The sequence below is a fragment of the Nelumbo nucifera genome, chromosome 1, assembly GCF_055504915.1.
Source record: "Nelumbo nucifera cultivar China Antique chromosome 1, China Antique-T2T, whole genome shotgun sequence".
NCBI classification, from domain to species: Eukaryota; Viridiplantae; Streptophyta; class Magnoliopsida; order Proteales; family Nelumbonaceae; genus Nelumbo; species Nelumbo nucifera.
The window spans coordinates 191,963,760-191,985,126 of record NC_142649.1 but is presented as its reverse complement, the minus strand read 5'-3'; the positions used below and the strand labels follow the sequence as shown (position 1 = coordinate 191,985,126).

The window sequence follows — 21,367 nt, the reverse complement described above, 5'->3', positions numbered from 1 at the left end:
CAAGCTCCAAGAGCTTGGTTTGATCGCTTTCATACAGTAGTGTTGGAAGCTAGTTTTCAACAGAGTGCTTCAGACTACTCTCTCTTCACTCTCAAGCGAGCTCAGGGGCTGACTCTTCTTTTGGTATATGTTGATGACATCCTTATTACTGGAGATGATGTGGATGGTATTACCAATCTCAAACTCTTGCTTAGTAACTCATTCAAAATGAAAGATCTTGGGCCAGTCACATACTTCCTTAGACTTGAAATTCAAATGTCATCGGGGTTACTTCGTCAATCAACAGAAATATGCTTCTGATTTGGTGTCTCTTGCTCACTTGACTGATTCTAAACATGTTGATACTCCTCTAGAGCTTAATTGTAAGTTGAGTAAAGATGAGAGTGACCTTCTTCCTGATGCTACTTTGTATAGACAGCTTGTAGGTAGTCTTATCTACCTCACCATGACTAGACCTGACATCTCCTATGCAGTTCAGGTTGTAAGTCAGCTTGTTTCAGCTCCACGTCAGCCTCACTATTCGGCAGTTCTCCGAATTATTCGTTATGTACGAAGCACACTATCATATGGTCTATTTTTCTCATCCTCTTCATCAACATAGCTCTGAGCTTATGCAGATGCTGACTGGGCCGGTTGTCCTGACACTTGTCGCTCTACTACTAGCTGGTGTATATTCCTTGGTGATTCTCTAATTTCTTGGAAATGCAAGAAACAACAAACGGTTTCCAAGTCATCTACTGAAGTCAAGTACAGAGCCATGTCTTCAGTCTGCAGTGAAATAATCTGGCTTAAGGCACTCCTTCATGACATGAATATTGATCACTCATCTGTTATTCCTCTATTTGCAGACAACATGAGTGCAATCAAGATTGCAACCAATCCTGTATTTCATGAGAGAACTAAACATATTGAAGTGGATTGTCACTTCATTCATGACCTTCATGCGGGTCACATCTCTCTCCCACATGTTTCATCGGGTCTACAACTTGCGGATCTCTTCACCAAAGCCATGACCAAAGCCCGGCATAATTTCCTTGTTGACACCCCAGCATCAATTTGAGGGGGAGTGTAGAAGAACTACTGAAGGGTAGTTTTGTAATTCTACTATTATGTACTTTATTTTTTCTTTCTTGTACTATAATAGACGTACACTTTAGTGTACAGACCCTTTTTATTCTCTTTGTAAGGACAGTATTGTCTATTCACATAAGTTTAATATAAATACATCTTTTCTGGGTTGGTTCGATCTGACTGACCAACCCTAATAGATCTAGACTTTTGTCTTTCTCTCTGCTCTCTCTCTCTCTCTTTCACGAGCTGACATAACAACCCTGCACAGTCCCACGGGGTAATACGACAGCAGAGGCGCCCATCAACCGAATGAAGATAAGAGAATATGTCCAAGGCCTAGTGGAGGAGAGCCAGAACAGAACCCAACCTACGCTTGTGCTCCAGAAACCTTACTCCAATTGTATCTTATACAAGCCATATCCCTCTGGCTACGTTCCCTCGCAGCAGTGGTCACAATATGACGGGTAGAGAGTGAGCCAACAAGAACATGTCAACAAATTCGAAGATGCATTGGGTGTTTGCCTTGGACGAGGACTTGAAGACTCGGGAGTTTTCTAAATCTCTAACCGGACCGGCATTGGCGAGAAGCATCGATTCGTGGGTGGAGGTGGCGAAGAAGTTCTTATCTAAGTGATTCACACTCAAAAGGAGACTGACGATGGTGGACCTACGCAATATCGAACAATGAGCTGGGGAAGACCTTTTGGCACACGTCATGCAATTTCAGAAGTTAACACACTCAATCTTCAAAGAGCACGTGACAGAAAAGGGTTTTGTGGAGTAGCCCTGGATGCACCCAGCATACAGAATTGGGATTGAGAACGTCAAGGTCGAAACCTTCAACCAACTCTAGAAATGCACTAAGAGGACAGCACGAATCGTTGCCACCCCAACATCACAGCCAATTACATCAGGGTCGGTCATATGCCAAGAACAAGCCATATGTCGTTGATCACAGACCCACGGCCGTACGCCAACCAAGTGCCTTACTATCGCAGCGACAATCAAAACCGGCGAAATGGCCAACTACCACCGCCCCCCTCCTACTTTCCCCTGCAGCAAGAACTAAGTAATCATGATCATGAACAAACTCTTGGAAGACCATGTGATCAGTTTGTTGCCCCACCAGCTAGAATTAACCATGAGAAAGAAAGACAGGGGGAGGTGGTGTAACTATCACCAGTCGCCAAACCATGACCTGATGGACTGCTTCACTCTCCAACGGCTCTTCGTAGAGAAGGTAAAGTTAGACAATTTTGTTAAAAGAAAACCAACGTAGGTGGAAATTAACCCCCTCCCTACGCATTTGCAAGGAGGCAGTAGAAACATGGTTGGGACGTCAAGTGGTGACCACGCGGACATGCTAATACAGTGATTTGAGCAAAACCCGGACCTGTAGCAATTTCTCAGAAAACAGGGGGCCAATGCCACAATGCGACAACTCGCTATCAGAGCACTAGCGGAGGCTTTCAACGCCACAAACTGCTCCCGTCTACGAACTCCTTGAACCACGACAGGATCGGACACTGCGAACCCAATAGGCACCATATCTTCCTTCTCGTAATAGTCCGTCAAATCTTGGCACACTATCTCGAGTTCAGCAGTAAGATCCAAGTCACCAGATTGCAAGTCTAGCTCATCAACCTCCACCTATGCTAGCTCAGCTAAGACTTCGAGATGATCAGGGTGCTCGACTTGAACATCTACTGATGGAATTGAACCCATGAGACATCTTCGTTAATCGCAAATATCACATGTCCAGCGGAAGAAGGTTCCTGCCCGTGCCCCAAGTCATGTAAAGTGGGTGCGTCTGTGCGCTCACCTCCGTCAATAGGGTCTGCAACAAGGCCCATGGGTGGCTTCTCCGACAAGCACACCATCCCCATCAGAAGCATTATTTCCCTAACGACCATTTGAACCAACGACCGAAATGCTCACGTCACCAGCCTCCCTCCCTTGGCGACTCTTCCTCCCTGAACATCGGGGGGAGAGATTTCAAATCTTCCACCAATCGCTTGATAATAGGTGTCACAGGCACACTGGCCGGCATGACACCAAACACTCCCTGCGACCGCAAATAAAAGAGCATGGCATCACAAACACAAATAAAGCAACAATACAAGGAAATACTGCCCACTCGAAATAGCCATACATGCCTCTTCGTTAACAACATCCTCACTCGGTAATCACGTGACGATAGGCTCGAGACGACCTTCTCTTACCCCTACCTGTTTCAAAACAAACAACTACGAACACACATTTAGTCCAGACAAAAATGAAATTCGAATAATAAATGATAAACCGAGTCAATTATTAATGTGCTTACCAATGCAGATGATTCGGTACCCTTTTCGTAGACACGAACTATTTTCTTCACACGGCCCCCTGTGATCGGGATTGATATACGTGAAATAGGTGGCAAAGAATCTCCTGTTAACTGCCCAGACCCCACTCCAACTTGGGTTGGAACATCATCTTCGCGGGGTACATCAACCGAAACCTGGACTGGAACACCCTCGGTGTTGGCTTCATGAACAAGGTCATGTACCTCAAGTCAAGGGCCCGCCACATACTCACGTCCATCGCCCTTGGTAATAGAGCAAGGCAGGTCTGCCTAACCATATGAGGCTTCTTGGCGATAGGAGGCCAACTACTCTCCCCTTCCTCGACCACAACTTGCTTCCCTTTGTGAAATCACTTCCATGTCAAGCAGGGTGATTGGAGCAGATGTGTGCAGTGAACTCTGCATGCCGAACAAACCCTCTTCAACCCGTTCCGTAGCATGAACCGGTGGGGGACCATTACATGCCTCGGGCAGGGTTCCACCACCATGAACATTTGAAACCCACCGAGCAACGCGCAAAGATACCCACGACGGAGTGAGCTACAAACTTCAGTGCGCTTGTACCCCGCCAATGGAAAACATGAAATACCAGCAAATGCAAGGCCATTGTGTCGTTGACAGAATACATTCTCACTCCCATGTATGAGGAACTAAGAACACAAGTTGTCATATCCGAATTGTTGCAAGAGGCAATCTAGACAGTAAATGCTGGATTGGGCCCCCCCTGACATGTCCAAATAAGAGGACTCCAGGCTACAAAAGCAGACGGGAGGCCCTGACCACAAGGTTATCAACACCAACAGCACACTACTGATCACCCCCTTCAGCAACATCCATTCCCACACAGAAAGGCATTGAATGGGGCACATAGTTAGCATAAGGCGAGCCACGAAGCTGTCAAAACTAGCAAATCGAGCTTCTATTTTGTTGATACCAAAACTCTTGCCCCCCTTTTCGCGTTCAACCATCGCTTCCTTCGATAGACGTCAAAGGAAACCTGACGGGATTCCGCTTCATCCAGCGTGACGACATGCACACGGAAGGTTGAAAGCTCATGAGGCACGACATCCAAGTCAAACCACTTGCAAAGAAACATGAACATAAACAAGCAAAAAACATACGAGGACCAGTGTGTACATCCAGGGTCCATAATCTGATGGACCGTGTCGTCCATCTACTCATTCAGATAGCCAAGAAACACCAACGCCAATGGCAACTGATGTCCACCAACAGCCAGAACCGCAAATGTCATGGGTTAAGTGTGTAAGTCCATAGTTAGAGGCATCAGGGAAGAGGAATCTGCATGCTACATAAAGAATGAAAGCAACCAAGTGACACTGACTGTTCATCTTCCGCACCATTAAGTTACTACAATCATGGTATTCAAACCAGTACTTCATCCACCCGTCAAGTGTCATCTTGCCGTGAGCAGAGGTGGAGTCCATTTTCAACTTAAAGTGGTCTATCTCGGCAACCAACTCCTCATACACTGGAACCAATTCCCTAGGAATGCTTTCGGGTGTTGGAGATGACGCACTGATATAGTACCTACTAGAGGTAGTGCCAATAAAGCCACAACATCTACCATGGTAACATCAAACTCTCCAAATGCACCAACGAAAGAGTGGGTACAACAACACCAATGCGCCACCAATGGCTCCATGAAATCGACATCATCACCCCCTCGAAGACCCATGAAGCAGCCGACAAACCTCAGCAAGCCTGCATCGCACAGTAGCATGCAATACATGGGATTCTCCAAGATAAATGTGTTAAACAGTTTTGTATGCCCTTAGCTTCAATCAGAATGATGTACATTATGAGTTTATTGTAAATGAATAAAAGTACATATTTGATTCATGTTCCCTTGGTATGTTTCAGTGTAATACCCTTAAACTGAACACTTAATGAGACTCGTGTTAGTTTAGAATGTTCACAGCTAGTGGGTCGGTCTAGGGAGACCTATCCTGTTAAGGCTGACACTGTTGTGCCACCAAGTCGGTTGGGGTGACCTGTCTCAGCTGCCAGGGTGAGACCCTAGGCACATACAGTGTAGGATTAATTGAATCTTTGAACTGGACCAGATTTCCAGTATTGCCCTAGACCTTGGAGATTAATGGGCAGAACTGGAAAGTTACACCCGACCCTTAGACTTGATTATGATACTGCACTAGGTGTCGGATTGGGCTGTCTTTGATGTACCAATCAGTGAGATCCTTAGCAATGGTCAAAACCTAGGTATGTTGGGACAGTCTGAGAATTCATCTGAGTGGGTGATCATAGTGACAGGATCAGCCCCTTTGTCGGACAAAGGTAATGATCGGGAATACACTCTCTCTGATGGAAACCAAGACTGCCGGCAACTGATTTCAATCGTTGAGATTTGTTTTGCAAAGTATATTTTATGAGATGTAAAAGTATATATATTATGGTTTCTAAAATGTTTGCAAAAGGTTTTAATTCCCAGGATCCATATAAGCAGAGAGTGCAACACTGTTCCTTGCAACCGAGGGAGAGGTCCTCTCTTGTCGGGCAGTGTTTGATCATTATGGGCTGAGAGATTAAGTGTAAGACCATTGAGGGTAATGTCTGATGGGCTAATCTTGCATCTGCCCACAGTCCCTGGGTGTTACAAGGTGGCTTGGCCCAGGGACCACTTAGGGTAAGTGTTGGGCCCATAGAGCCCATTTGATGGGTTTCAGGGGGTGCATTGTCCATAGCAGTGTATTCGGCCAGGCCTTGTAACAAAGGTTGGGCCGAACCCATGTGGCTGATGTGTAGATCAATGCTTGGGTCCCACGCCATACAAGGAAGCCCAACTGGGTAGCAGTTAGGAAGGCTAAGTGAGCTCATAAGCTTAATGGGGCTAAAGCCCATTTCGAACTGGACTTATTTAATAAGTTAAATATGGGCAAATTCTGAGATGGATCAGTAGATAGGATAGGGCCTTAACCCTATCCACTCAGAGAGTCCAGATCTAAATGTGATTTGGATCTGGAAACCTCCTAATAAGACTAGGAGAAGGTTGATCCAATCTGCAGACAAGATAGGGGTTTATCCTTATCACCTAAAGAGATGTTTTGATCCAAATATTTGGATCAGCAACTCCTAATTGGATTAGAAGCTGATCCTTTGGGGTCACAAAGAAGGAGGGGGCGGCAACCTTTAGAGAAGACATACTCACATCCTCTTCAGAGCTGAAATCACAGAAGAAAGATTTCTGCAATCCCTGCGGAAATCTTTCTTGCCGCCTCCTTCCTACAGCCGCCAGACATCCAGTTCGATCTCCAACTTTGTGGGAAAAGTCAAGATTCGATCTTGACATCAGTTCTTTGTGAAAGAATTGATTGGAAGCTGTGCTCACGTGCCATCCTGTTGTTTCTTGCGAAGGACAGAGTTCTTGGAAAAGAACATTGCTGATTCTGCTCCATCCTACACTACGCCATCTTCAGTGGGAGCAGTCTTTGGATCCTTCCTTGGGCGTGAACACCTTCGTTGGGAGATATTATTTCTCCGTATCAAGTATAATCCTCTCCTACTCTTTTTGGTTCAGATCTGGTTCAGTTTATGGTTCAAGATTGATCCTTGAAAATATGATTTTCTAAATAGGGAATGCGATTCCCAATTGAAGGGAGAGAGAAAAAATTTTGAAATTCGCCCCTTTATTCCACAAGATTCGGGCGTCCATACGATGGATCTCTCATCCCTTCAAAATGATGCCCATGAAGTATAATTGGTGGAGCCATCAGATCCCATGGCCCTAGGCTTTGTGAGCGGTAGACGACTTTGCATGTCTATCGCCCATATAAACAGAGGAGCTCCTTGCCTTCAATGATGTCGAAGGTATTGTCCTTACCCATCGCTACAGATACCGAAGACCATAACCCCCTTCCCGAGTCAGCTTCCCTTTTTTCTTATCAATAACAGTGCATTTTATTAAAAATTGAGAAATTACAGAAATAAGGAGCTTAAAAAACTTAACTCCCCAATACATCAAAGTACATTAAAGTACACCCAATTGAAACCAACTACAAAACAGTCCAAAAAATAGAGTTTTTGTTCACCCCTTGCCTAGCTAAGCCATCTGCCAATGAGTTTGCACTTCTCTTTATCCATGTACATCTAACTTCCATGTCCTTACTCGGCCACTTAAATTTCCTCTTTTCATTGTTGTAGTTCCAGAGCTTGGAGTTGTCCTCTTTTAACCAGTCCACTACATTGTTGTAGTTCCCGAGTCAGCTTCCCTTGCAGACTCATATTCGGTAAGCAACTCAGTCTCATTTACGAGACTTCTCACCTTTGCGAGAACCCTTAGATTGCTTATGCGGTGCCACCAAACACAAGAAACACAAGAATCCCAGAACAGAAAACATAGAAAGCAGAAGGGAAAGAGGGTCACAAAGCAATCGCAACGATGGAAGCACAACAACTCAAACGAAAACGAAAATGAATGAGAATAGACCACCCTTCCAATCCGCTTTTAAAGACAATTCGAAGACTATCTGGCAACCAAAACGACGCCGCAGAGAAGTGACGGCTGCCCAGATTACCCATCATCTTTCCATTGGGAGGCGTGCCATCACGTCAGAGTCCCAAATAAAAAATTAAAAAAAAAAAAAAAACAAGTTAAAATCACTATGATTCAAAGTTAAAAAAAGCAAGTTGTTCATATCCGTAGCCTAAACGATGGCTACACACTACACCATCCGACGCACTCACTAGCCAATTAGGGTTCAATTATCAGAACTCAGACTGACAGTAGAATTCAACACCATGCACGGCAAAATATTTACATATATACACAGTGTAAACAAAATATGGGAGATAGCTCACACCTCCAGTATTGCATTAAGAATAACCTAGACATAGACATCCCATTGCCAAAAATATTGGGGGTTGTCGCCCCGTCAATTGAAAAATCTCACCACAATGTACCATTTTTTCTTGCCAGGGAGCCTTCTATTGAAACTCGAAAGTCATGGGGGGCTGCAAAACCAGAAGTAACGACACCTATGACTTTCAGCAGAAGCCTTCCACCCAAGAAACAAGGGGGCTAATAACGCAAGAACTAAGTCGGACCTCAAAGCGAATACAAACCAATCGCATCATGTTAAAATCTCTGAACTCGCAATCGCATTTTATTAAAAACCCCCTGAATTCAAAGCAAATTTCTCACACCATTATTGCTTTTTAAAACGCACTGACAACACAAATGCTTATTGATAAGCCTACCCTTAGCAATAAGTAGGGGGCTAATTGTAAGTACATATTCACCATGATTGTGATTGCAATGAAGGTACCAAATTGGAACCACAGAAACACCCATGGCGACACGTAGGCCAACGCGAATCTGCGATGAGCCCATAACTCGTCACGAACCTGTGATGAGCTCAAGAACATCACGGACCTGCAATTCTCTTTAAGAATCGTCGTGCATCTACAACAAGCCAAAACTATTCGCGATTAAACAACCAGCCGATGACGAAACAAGTAGGCCAACACGTCAAACTAGCTCTAACGTCACCCACACCATGTCAACAGAGGGGACCCGCGAAAGGAAGTAGCACACGTGCACTAGGCAAATCCTCGAACGAAAGGAAACTTCGTCCTAGAAATATCTCGTGTGACACGTGGCGAACCCCCAACAAGGCCCTCCTAACAACCGATATCGGATCAAAGATCCCCTTTCCAAATAGGAGTCAAATCCCTTTTGGCTCCTTTCCTCCAAGGCCTTGGGACCTCCCCTAATAAAAACGAGCGTGGACCATAACAAACACACAATTCTGTCAATAGAAGATCCTTGCCTACTTCTATTACCCGAGACCCCTAGCCTTTCTTTATCCTTCAAGGAGACCACCACACTTTGCCTTACCACACCACTTACAGAGCCCTTCAAGAATTTTTCCATTTTAATGGTAAAATTGACCAATTAAAGAAAAATAACCAACCATCTAATTTAACTTCTATCATCTTACCTGAATAATCTTCTTGAAATGAAGTCTAAGACATACTTCAACCTTTGACAGATCTGTCTAAAATGCATAAAAGAACATAATTAAACATTCAAAATCAATAAAATGAGCATAGGTGACCCTAAAAAAAATAAAAGCAAAAGTATTACCATTGGATGTATTACAGACTGGAAGGATACAACCCAGCAAGCCAGTGCATCTTTAATTGGCTGCCAATCCCTACATAAGATAAGGGATCAATTTAAGGACATCATGATTGAAAATAACAAAGTAGAACAAACAAAATCTACACATAATGTGCCAATAATTATAATAGATCAACCAAATGATTTATTAACATAAACAAAAAGCTAAATTTAATTGACATCCAAGAAAACTCCAAGAAGAAGGAAGCCAAAACTCCTAAAGATTTTAGACCAATAAACCTCATCGAGGCTTACAAAATTCTTTCTAAGGTCTTATCAAAAAGGTTAAAAAAAAAGTGTTACCCTCGATTATTTCTCCTTTGCAAGGTGCTTTTGTGGAAGGAAGATAGATTATGGATCAAATCCTGGTGGCCAATGAATGTGTTGTTGAAAAAGAAAGGGTAGAGAAAAGGGGCTGGTATGTAAAATAGATCTAGAAAAAGCCTATGACTTGGTAAATTGGGAAGTCCTCCTAAAAACATTAGAAAGTTTGGATTTTGGAGCTAGATGGAGAGCTTGGATCAAAGGGTGCTTAAGTTCAGTTCATTACTCAACCCTAATCAATGGTGTAGTTAAGGACTTTTCCCCGGCTAAGAGAGGAATTAGGCAGGGAGACCCCCTTTCCCCATTCCTGCTTAACCTAGTGGCAGAAATGCTAAGCAGAATGGTGGCAAAAGTAGTATTCCAAGGCCTTATCAAAGGCTGGAGGGTAGGTAGAAATCAGATGGTTGTTACCCATCTCCAATTCGCAAATGACACCATCTTTTTCTGTGAAGGAAATAATGAGGAAGTGGTGACAAATCTAAAGGTATTACTGAATAATTTTGTGGGAGCGACAAGGCTGAGGATAAATTGGACCATAAGTAGTATTGTAGGGGTCAACTTGGAGGAAGGTGAACTGTTAAGATTTGCTGAGATCTTGGGGTGTGAGATAAGAAGCTGGCCAATTAATTACCTAGGACTACCTTTAGGGGGAATCCCTAGGTCAGTTGGGTTTTGGAAGCCAATCTTAGAAAGGTTTGAGAGGAAATTAGCCCTTTGGAAGAAGAATTATATCTCGTTGGGCGGAAGAATAATTTTGATTAGAGCCACACTGGCAAACCTCCCCACCTATTTCCTCTCAACCTTCAAAATCCCTTCTAGGGTAGCAAAGAGATTAGAGAAATGCATAAGAGACTTCCTTTGGGATCCAAGAGAGGAAAGGAAGGACCATTTGGTCAAGTGGGATTAGTCTACCAAACCTAAGGAATTAGGGGGTTTAGGAATCGGGAACCTAATGTTAAGGAACATAGCCTTACTAGGTAAGTGGCTTTGGAGATTTCCCTTTTTTTTTTTATCAATAACACTTTCATTAATTCATCAGTAGAAAATTTACAAGTGGAAGACAAACACACTTATCTTCCAAGAGTCACAAAGAACTTCAAGAAAGGAAAGAAGAAAATACAAAGATACAAGGACACTAACATTACAAGTTAGCCCAAAACAAGAAATCCCTTTCTGCCCCTTGTTTTGCTAAACCGTCAGCTAGGGAATTAGCTGATCTCTTAATCCAACATGTCTTAACTTCCACCTCCCGCACCAGCCATTTGAATTTCCTCTTCTCATTGTTATACTTCCAAAGATCATTTTGTTCTTTGGTCAGCCACCCTATCACCACCTCTGAATCCCCTTCAATTATAAGTTTTTTGATGTTCAATTCCTTAGCTTTCCGGGCTCCTTCCATAACTGCACATATCTCGGCTCTAAGGGAGTCACCCACTCCAATTGGGCCTGAGAACAAAGCAGAGATGACCCCATTTTCATCTCTAAAAACACCCCCGATCCCTGATTGTCCTGGGTTTCCCCTACTGCATCCATCAAAGTTTAATTTCAAGAATCCACTAGGTGGGGGGGTCCAAGCCACACTCATTACTGACTTGGTCTGCGTGCAACTTGCAATTTCACCCCACTTCTTCAACATGTCATCCACAGTGTAATCTGTGAATATTTCCAGAGATTTCAGCCACTATACCGCCCTAAACTGTATGATAGTCCTCAAATCTGTTGTCCCTCTCTGAATTTCTAAGAATATCCTGGAGTTCCTTTCTTCCCACAGTGTCCAACATACTGCAGCGCTTAGTCCTCTCCACATTGTCCTTCCCCTTTTTAACTGCCACCTGAAGAAGGAGGGGGCAAAAAGGCCTTGCATGTCTGATGGGGGATTTCAGCTGCATCCAAACAAGGAGAAAGCCCAAACCCACAACGACCTCGCGAAGTGGCACGACACCATTAGGTGAAAACCGGTCTCCCCGTCTGCTTTGCACAGAACACACCACTGAGGTGACAAGCAAGTATTGGGTCTCTTCTTTTGGAGTAGATCACCAGTGTTGATTCTTTCCAGATAGGCTTCCCAACAAAAACTACCAACCCTAGGAGGTATAGCTCTGCACCAAACCTCACCAACAGGAAAAGGGGATAGGGTAGGACTGGTGGACTGACTTAAGACTTTGAAGAAAGAAGCACAAGAGAAAATGCCATTGGGGTTAGGTGTCCAAATTCTAGAATCCGCCCTAGTGGGGTCTAAGACAACGTTATCAAGAATTGCAAGAAAGCTCGAAATACAGTCGAAGTCTGAATCCCTCAAATCCCTTCTTAGACCCAAGTTCCACCCAATCCCAGAAGTGGAAGAGGACGGGGTGGTGAAAGACAAGATCGGCTCATTTTTCAAATCAGAAAGAGCGTACAAAGACGGAAACTGATCCTTTAGAGGGGCGCTCCCCACCTAGGTTTGTTCCCAAAATTTTATGGAATTACCGGAATTCAAGTCATACCTGATATTAGGAATGAAAAAAGGTAGCAGGTCATGAATGGCTTTCCAAGGAGAATTGCTTGTGATCCTAGCTCTGATTCCAGCGTCCCATCCGTTGTGGCATAGAGTGATTTGAGAGCATTCGTGGGGTCGATGGAAATGGTTGAGATGCAAAACTTGCCCCTCATAATACTTCAGCTTCTCCTTGGAAAGCTATCCACGAAATCTACCCTACTTTCCTCAATTCTATCCACTTTGATGTGGGACAAGGTAATAAAGTTCGTTTTTGAGAAGACCTTTGGGTAGGGGAAACCCCACTTAAAGACCACTTTCCTGATCTCTTTGCACTTTCAAACCTCAAGGGGGAAGTTGTATCCATTTTGGGAACACCGTGTCCAAACAACATGAATTGGAACTTGGGCTTAAGAAGAGGACTAAGGGAAAATGAGTGTGAATCTCTAATCCGGTTACTGGACCTCTTGGGGCAAATTCACTTGGACTCGTCACTGAAAGACTCTAGAATTTGGGTAGGTTCTTCAGATGGCCTCTTCTCTTGCTCTTCTTTCTTTAGAGTAATTGCTTCCCCCCACCCTCTAGCTAGGGATTTCCCCATGAAAGAAATCTGGTGCAAGCCTATCCCCTCAAAGATTCAAGCCTTCTGTTGGGAATTATTTCTTGGCAAGGTAAACACTTGTGTGCTGCAGAGAAACAGGCCTTACATGTGCCTTTCTCCTCATGTGTGCTCTACGTAAGGAAAGTGATGAGACTCTACCTCACTTAATGATATCCTGTTCTTTTGTGCTTTGAATTTGGGATTTCTTCTGTATTCTCTTTGGTTGCAGGTGGGTTCCCCCTCAAGACATGGCAAGACTCTTTAACTGTGACTTCTTAAGACAATGAAAGAAAAGAGGGAATGGCAATGTGGAAAGCAACAAAGGCAGCAATATGCTGGGTGGTGTGGGAAGAATGGAATAACAGGATATTCCTGGAAAAAATCAGAACAGTAAAGGAAGTGATTGATAGCATCAAGGTGAAAGTAGCTCATTGGGTGAAAACCTTAGAAAGCTTTCAAGTCTTCTCAATCATAGACATTCTAAGAAATTGGTCTGAAGTAGCACAGTCATCAAGAGTGAGAGACAAGACTTGAGTGGAAACCACCAGAAGGTAATAAAGTGAAAGTGAACTTTGACGGGAGCTCCATTGGAAACCCGAGACTATTAGGCATAGGAGTACTCAAAAAATCTGAGAGGAGGATATTGGTCATGTTCTCAAGACCGATTGAAACAGGGAATTCGTTGAAGGCTGAACTCTTGGCATTACTACAAGGTTTGAAGCTAGCTAAACAGATAGGATACATGCATATTGAAATGGAAGGGGACTCAAAAGTAGTCATTTCCTAGGCTACAAATAGTGGTCATACTCCATGGACGTTTAAACATGTGATTAAGGAAGTGGAAAAGATTGCAAAGGAGGTTGAGGCTGAATTCAAATGGGCCCAAAGGAGTGCAAACGGGTTAGTTGATTATCTAGCAAAACAAGGGGCATTGAGACAGCAACTATTTTGGGCTGCACTGTAATGAGGGACAGAAAAGAGGGTTCAAATGGGATCATCATTCCCATCACTAAGTTGTATAAACTATTTCTAATCTAAAAGTTAAATAAAATTCATGCTTACTGATCCAAAAAAAACAAAAAAAGTTGACATCCAAGAAAACTTTTGAGCTACCCATGGTTTCAAATGTCACCAAATGTCGCTAATGTCGCCCGACATATGTCGATGTCGAGGCTCACTGACATGAAAATGGATGGTAATATAAAAATTACATTATGTCGGTCGACATTTCCTATATTTCGGAAATGTCGACCAAATCGGTCCAAATAACTAAAAAAGATACACTTTTTCCTATTATGTCGACTAATGTACATTAAAAATATAATATATTAGTATATTATATTAATATAATACAGTATACTAATATAGATTATTCCATTAATATTTCAAATAAAATATTTATAAAAAGAATTAACAAAATATAAAAACAAGAATAAATTAATTACTTTATAATATAAAACATAAAATATTAACTAGTTAGTATTTTTTAAAATATTTATTAAAATCAGAAAATGTTTATTAAATTTTATAATAAACCATATTCTACATTTAATATAAAAAATCAGAATAAATTTAATAAATTTTATACTAAATCATAATTTATTATAAATTTAGTATTAAAAATCATAATAAATTCATTAAGTTTTATAAGAAATCAGAATTTATCATAATCTTAATACTACAAAAAGGAGAATCAGTTTATTAAATTTATAATAAAACATAATGTATTATAACTTTAATATTTAAAAATCAGAATAAATGTATTTCTATTTACTAGTGTGAAATAAATATATTAGAATTTATAATAAATCAGAACTAAAAATAAGAAAAGAAAATATCAGATAACCTTGTAAAAACATCAAAATGCATAATAAATCAGTAAATTGTCATTTACTAATTTGTTATTGATCTTAGTTTCTTAGCTTTATATAATGGTTGGGATAGTCTAGAAATATGTATTAATGCTTTTTTTATCATTTTACAAAATATCTTTGCATATTTCCACATATTTCCACAATGTCTCTAATTTTTACAATATTTCCCCTCGACGTTTCCGACATGTCCTATATTTTGGTAAGCGACATTTCCATCGACATCGACATTTTAAACTTTGGAGCTACCTCAAAGTGGTAATCATCCCCATTCATCATCTCTAAGCCTTATCCAAAGGCTATTGCTCAAAGTGGTAATTATCTCCATTAGGTAGGTGATAATACTATTGCTCCAGAGGTCCTTTGTGAACAGGAAACTCAATCCAGGCAAAGACTTGGGCAGCACTCACATGTCTAAGGAGGCTAAATTCTAAAAGCTTTGAACTTGAAGGAGGTAGAAGTTGAAGGTGATTAAAGAACAGTCATTGTGTGGTTAAAGGATGAGTAGAAGGTAGACTAGAGATATACATATGTCTTCAGAGAGTTAAAAAGAATTATTGAAGACCTGCGGGCACAAGTGAAATGGATTCCAAGGGCTGCCAATGGGTTGGCAGAGATGAACTAGCAAAACAAGGGGTATCAAGGGATCAATTGTACTAGGACCAAACTGGTTAAGATTTTCCCTTTTTTGGAGGTTATCCAAGGCTAGCCTCCTTAGTTGGGTACTTTCTAATTAATAAAATTCAGTGATGTTCTTCTGTACTCCATATAGCACCAGTCGTTTTTACTAGGGAATATGTATATTCCAGTAATATTTCATGTCAGTACTCGTGGAAATGGAAATTGTCATAGAAATGTTAGGAAATATGTAAGGTATTGCAGATGATATTTTATCTTTCCTGGAGACCACCTATGAACAACTAAAGAGTTTAATATGATTGTTACGATGGTTCGAAGAGGGATCAAAGCTAATAATGAATTTCTGAGTTATATTATCTTGATTGGCTGAGGAAGTGGAGAAATGGTGAGATCACTAGAATGTAAGGAGCCATTCTCCGCATCAAATACTTAAGCTTACCTTTATGGGGCAAGTGCACTTCAAATTCCATTGGGGCCCCATTGTGGAGAATTTTAAAAAGGGTTGTACTCATGGAAATCGAAGTATTTATCCAAAGGGTAGAAGGCTTTCATTGATAAAAAAAGTACAGTCAAATTTGTCCGTCTATTTCTTTAACTTTTTTTTTATGCAGAAGGCTATAATAATCTAACACAAGATAGAATCACCCCTGCTCCAGCCCTCAATATATATTTGTAGATCTTGGCACTTGGCAGGTTATCACAAATGAGTTTTAATCCAAGACTGAGAAATATAGAGAGAAGGGAGAGAGGGTAGAGAAAGAGAAGAACCCCAAGGAATCTCTCCAAGGGACCTAGAATCACTCTAAGGTTTGTAGGAATCACTCCATACAGAGAACTTACAAAGAGCTCTAAAGAAATCTTAATAGCTTCAAAGGAAGAGAACACATTTATTTATAGAGTAACTTGTGTGGCCCTGAATACTGTTCATCATAATTCCCAAAACACCACTCCTTGTCTTATGCATTGAAAAACACAATAAATTTCCACTTAATAATGCAAATAAACTGAAAATTAAAAGATAAGCCCTACTAAACTAAAAAAGCAAGATACCATGGGCTAGACCCACATGGAAATGGACAAAATGGCAAAAATATGCCTACTATCCAAAAATACAGAAATACAAAAAAAAAAATCAGAAAATTCCAAATTTGATTCTTCAGCTCCTGCATCATTTTCCCAATTCCAACAAAGGTGGCCAAGAAGTTAGAAAGAATCCAGGGGGAATTCCTCTGCAGAGGGTAGAGGGAAAAGCACAAATTCCACCTTGTCGAGTGATCTCTGAGGGAGGTAGAATGTTTAGGCATCACCGCATCAAGAAACAAAAGTCATTAATAGAGCTCATTGGACAAGTAGCATTGGTGATATAGTGAAGAAATCAATAGCTAGTGGAGACAAATTAATGAAACAAATTTTGGAGATAGATCAGCAATTGGGACCCTGGTCAGGTAAATTACTCACATGGGCGCTCTGTATGGATTGAAATTGAGAACTTCTTCACTTCTTTTATTTAAGGTTATATCTTACAAGGTGAACAATAGAGAAATGATGATTTGATAATAACCCTCTCTCAGATCTTTTCCCGAATCTTTTTTCAGTTGCTAAAAATAAGGATGCAACAGTTGCTCTATATTTTTAAGTAATTGATAATAATTTAGCTTGGTTACCAAGGTTCAATAGAAATATTCAGGACTAAGAGGTGGATAAAGAAGAAAATCTCTCTCAAGTTGCAAGAAAAAAAAAAGATCCTAAACTTTGATTCTAATGACTGCAAATTTTGGAGATGAGAAAACAATAGAAATTTCTATGTTCAATATTTTGCAAATAATCTGAATCCACCAAGTAGGATTTTATTTCCATATGGAGTTGTTTGGGAAACTCCAGCACTCATGGTCTGGACTGCTGCTTTAAGAAAATGCCCAAGTAGGGATAAGTTAAGTAGTGGGGGCATGATCATTCCAGATACAAGTTTTTTTTTTTTTTTGCAATTGTTAACTGTAAACTGCAGACAACCTCTTTGTGGACCGTGCAATCATATTTTTAAGCTCTGGACTATGATTCTTTGAGCCTATCCTGGACCCTCCCAAGAGCCACAAGGAACATGATACCATCAGTGTTTGGTATATGATACCAATAGAAGGGGAAGGCTGATTTGGTATATGATACCATCAGTGTTTAAAAGCGAAAGGCGCAAGGGCCATTTTGCGCCTGAGGCGCAAGGCGCACAATTTAAAAAATAAAAATAAAAAAATGCCAAATATTCAAAAAAAAAACAAAAAATTATAAAACATAATATTAATAAAAATATAAACTTAAATTTTAAAATAAATGTTTTAAAAAACCTATTATCTAAAATTCAAATACATAAACATAATATGTAAAGCATATTCAAATGAGAATTTAAAAATGAAATCAAACATATAAAACATTTTCAAGCATATAAAACCCACAATCTCTTTTTTCTCAATTAAATCAAGTAGCTAATGTGGCATATTACATTCCTAATTCTACGAGCCGCCTTTGTGCCACGCCCCTCGAGGCAAGCCCAAACAAGTCCATGTTAGGGTCTTAAATTCTGAGTTTTTTGAGAACCCCCTATTTGGTAATGCTGCCCATTCATTCATCCTAATAAAATATCTTCTTAAAAGCAATTAAAACTACAAAATCATTATTTTTTGTGTGAAAACTCAGAATTTAAGACCCTAACATGGACTTGTTTGGGCTGGCCTCAAGGGGCGTGGCATGGGGCTCCGGGGGTGGAGCCCCCGGCCCAGCCGCTAGACTCAAAAAAAGGAAAAAGCGTCATATTTTCAAAAGGCGCATGCCTGGGCTAAGGCGCACCAGGCGTGCGCCTTTTGAATGGGCTGCGCCTAGGACCTGGGCGAGGCGCCTACCCTAAAATGCACCTCACCTGTGCGCCTAGGCGCGCCTTTTAAATCACTGATTTGCAGTCATTTGATCAGTGTGGATTGAAAGAAACAATCAAGTTTTTGAAAGAAAACTTGGAAGGGAAGATGTTAGAGATGGATTTTGGCAAGCTTTAACCAAATCCTAGAAGAAGAAGATTAGAAGAAAAAATAGAAGACCATTCAGAGAAAAAGCCCAACTTCTGAGCAGTATTTGTACAGAAAATTTCTCTTGATCCACCATTGGAATGAGCTGAAAATATGGTACATTAGAGTTCTTAGAGGCTAGAAGGAACACACAAATTTTCAGAAAGATCACATCTGGGGAAGGCCTTCATCGGGGCACAATAAAGTCGCTTGATTCCATTGACTATTGAAATTTGGTCAATGGTCAAAGTCAAACATTTGGCGAGTGGACCCAACTATTTAACTCCCCAGTCTAGAAACTTTAAAGTTTCATTAATTTTGGTTTAGGCATTAGTGAGTTGTATTTGAGTCTTTGGTCTAAGGAAAGAGAGGTCAATTTTGTCTCTTTTCCTTGTTTCTTCAATAAAAGGGTATTTTGGGAAGTCTAATTGTTAGTGTTTGATATCTTTTAGTTTTAAAAGCATCTAACAGTAAAGGGTAGTTTAGGTAGTCAATATTGATGTTTTATAGGATTTAGGAGAGTATAAAAGCTCCTAAGCACTGTTCTTGTTTTAGTGTTTTCAATTCCAGTTCAGCAATAAAAATGTGAAGATTTTTTTCTTCCATTCTATTTAATCGTCTACTATTGAGAATTTTGATTTTCTGCTCTTGTTTCTTCTTCTAGTGTTTACTCTGACTAACTCATCTACGTTATAGTGTGCTGGTTAGTTAGAATTCTGGATTGCATAGAAGAGGAGATTATAAAGAAAGTGGTAGGGAGAATTTGTTCTTGGGTTGCTGTTGACGATGTTGTAAGCAATGTAACAACAGATTATAATTTTATTTCAGGGAAGAATATGTTTGGAATATACGTGAGGCTTTTCTTCTTCCCTTTTTTTTTTTTTGTTAGGTCTTGGGTTTTGGATCAGGGCTCAATCTGTGGCATGCTAAGCTTCAACTGTTCTTTGCTGTTTTTCAAATAATACATTGCTTTTTCCAAAAAAAAATAAATTAATAAATGTAAGATATGTGTAAATTGGGCATCAAATGAGACAAGTGGTAGAGAAACCATCGGCTTACCTAGAATGCATATCATTTAGATGTATTAGATAATTGTTCTTTGTAGTACCACTTTCCATAGCAGCATCCCTCAAAGTGTACCATGAGGATAGTGAAGGAGGAAATTGATTTCTTAGTAAGTCCAAAAGCATGAATCTACCACCACCTTCACAATATATTACTGGGACCACCTGAAGCATCTGTGCTATGACCTTTCCCAGTCTTTTATCTGGCATCTCAGCTGATGTAATATGCAAAGCAATCATCACAGGAAGAACATTATTTGTTTTTTGAAAATTTGGAAGAACATTTTTTGATAAGTAGAAATAAAAAATAAGGAAGAACATTATTTGTTATTTCTACTTATCAAAAAAATAAACATTATTTGCTGTTTCTTGAGACTTTCTCCCATGCCTCCAAAGAAAAAAAAATGCTAAATGGACAGTGGAGAGGACAAGTTGGTGACTGGATAATGCGGTGTAAACAGCATACCAGCAGCATAAACTTCAAATAGAAACAAGGCTGTATGACACAATATCTTCCTTCGATCCAACAGAGATTCCTTCCATGTATCTACTTTTAAAAAAGTGTAACAATTTTGGAATGGAAGAAAAATACAACTATGACTTTTCATATAAAAGAATAGTGAAGGAATTTAAGGCTTACCTAATCGTGAAAGTATTTCAGACAAGCCATTGTGAATGAAAGAGGTGCATGCATCAAGAAACTTTCTGTTTTGCCTGACCTTCTGCAACACGTCAACCCATGAAGGATTCTCCTGCAATAAATGCTGGGGAAAATGGCAGAATTGCTCAAGCTCCTTACATTTGCAGTTGTGAACATAAACCATTAGATTTATTTTTCGTAGAAAATTATTCATAAAAATGGAAGAAAAACATTTATCTACCAGCTTCAGACATGCCACATAAGAGCCACATCTCTTACCCGGAAAAAACCACCATCCAAAAGCTTCTCTAAGCGACTGGCCACTTGATCTAAATTATCTAGATCCCCAAGTGCAATGCCAAAATCATCAGGTTCAAATTTCATCTTATTCAACATCCTATAAAAGAATGCCATATAAAAACAAACATAATCAAATACCAAATCCCAATATTGTGAAGTCAGAAAACCAACTGAAAACGAGTAAACTATAGTACTATACAGCAGACATTCAGATAATAGGTTTAGACAATATTACTTGAAATTTCTAATTGAAAGCTAAAATTAATACCTTGCAAAAAGAGACAAATAACTCTTTATACGGCCATTGTGTATCAAAATTTCATCCAAAATAAGAAACATGGCTAGGCCATCAGAGAAAGAACTAAATGCAGTTGTAAATGTAGCATTCTTGAAAGACTTGCATGGTGTGCCATTCTTGTCTTGCAAAGAATAAATGGAATCTAGTTGCTGAAGTAAATTGCAAAGCACAGCACTCATCCGAGACGTAACCTCAGACAAATCCATGAATAATGACAGTGAGCGACCAAAAGTCTTCTGTGGTTCTCCTTCCAAGAGAACTTGTGAACTAGATCCATGACCAAACAGAGACAGCTGTCTGTAAATGTTTCTTCTGGCCTATAAGAAGCAACGAATCCATTACAATTCAATAACCAAGTCATATGCATCCAAATGAACAAGTAAAAAAACATCATCTTAGCCACTTTATCTCATCTATTCTATACCTCTTTATTGGTTTCTAATCTAGAACAATCTTAGTTATATCTACAGCATTATCCAACCAAACTAAATGAAAAGCATCATTTTGTCGCAAATAGCCATGTAAAATTCAG

The 21,367-nt window shown here is 40.3% G+C and overlaps 1 protein-coding gene across 3 annotated transcripts in view; it reads right to left on the bottom strand.

Moving 5' to 3' along the window:
• Window positions 1-21,367, bottom strand: part of LOC104611840 (uncharacterized) — a 65,143-nt gene that overhangs the window by 42,923 nt on the left and 853 nt on the right. For 2 of the 3 annotated variants that reach the window (XM_019200168.2, XM_088895707.1), the window contains exons 3-9: window positions 20,806-21,152; window positions 20,517-20,634; window positions 20,238-20,361; window positions 20,064-20,144; window positions 19,593-19,812; window positions 9,537-9,606; window positions 9,391-9,447 (exon numbers count right to left, since the gene is read on the bottom strand). In XM_019200168.2, coding sequence (XP_019055713.1) covers window positions 9,391-9,447; window positions 9,537-9,606; window positions 19,593-19,812; window positions 20,064-20,144; window positions 20,238-20,361; window positions 20,517-20,634; window positions 20,806-21,152 — 1,017 coding nt within the window. The remainder of the gene's footprint in view (window positions 1-9,390; window positions 9,448-9,536; window positions 9,607-19,592; window positions 19,813-20,063; window positions 20,145-20,237; window positions 20,362-20,516; window positions 20,635-20,805; window positions 21,153-21,367) is intronic. The other variant, XM_088895708.1, reaches the window with a different exon arrangement.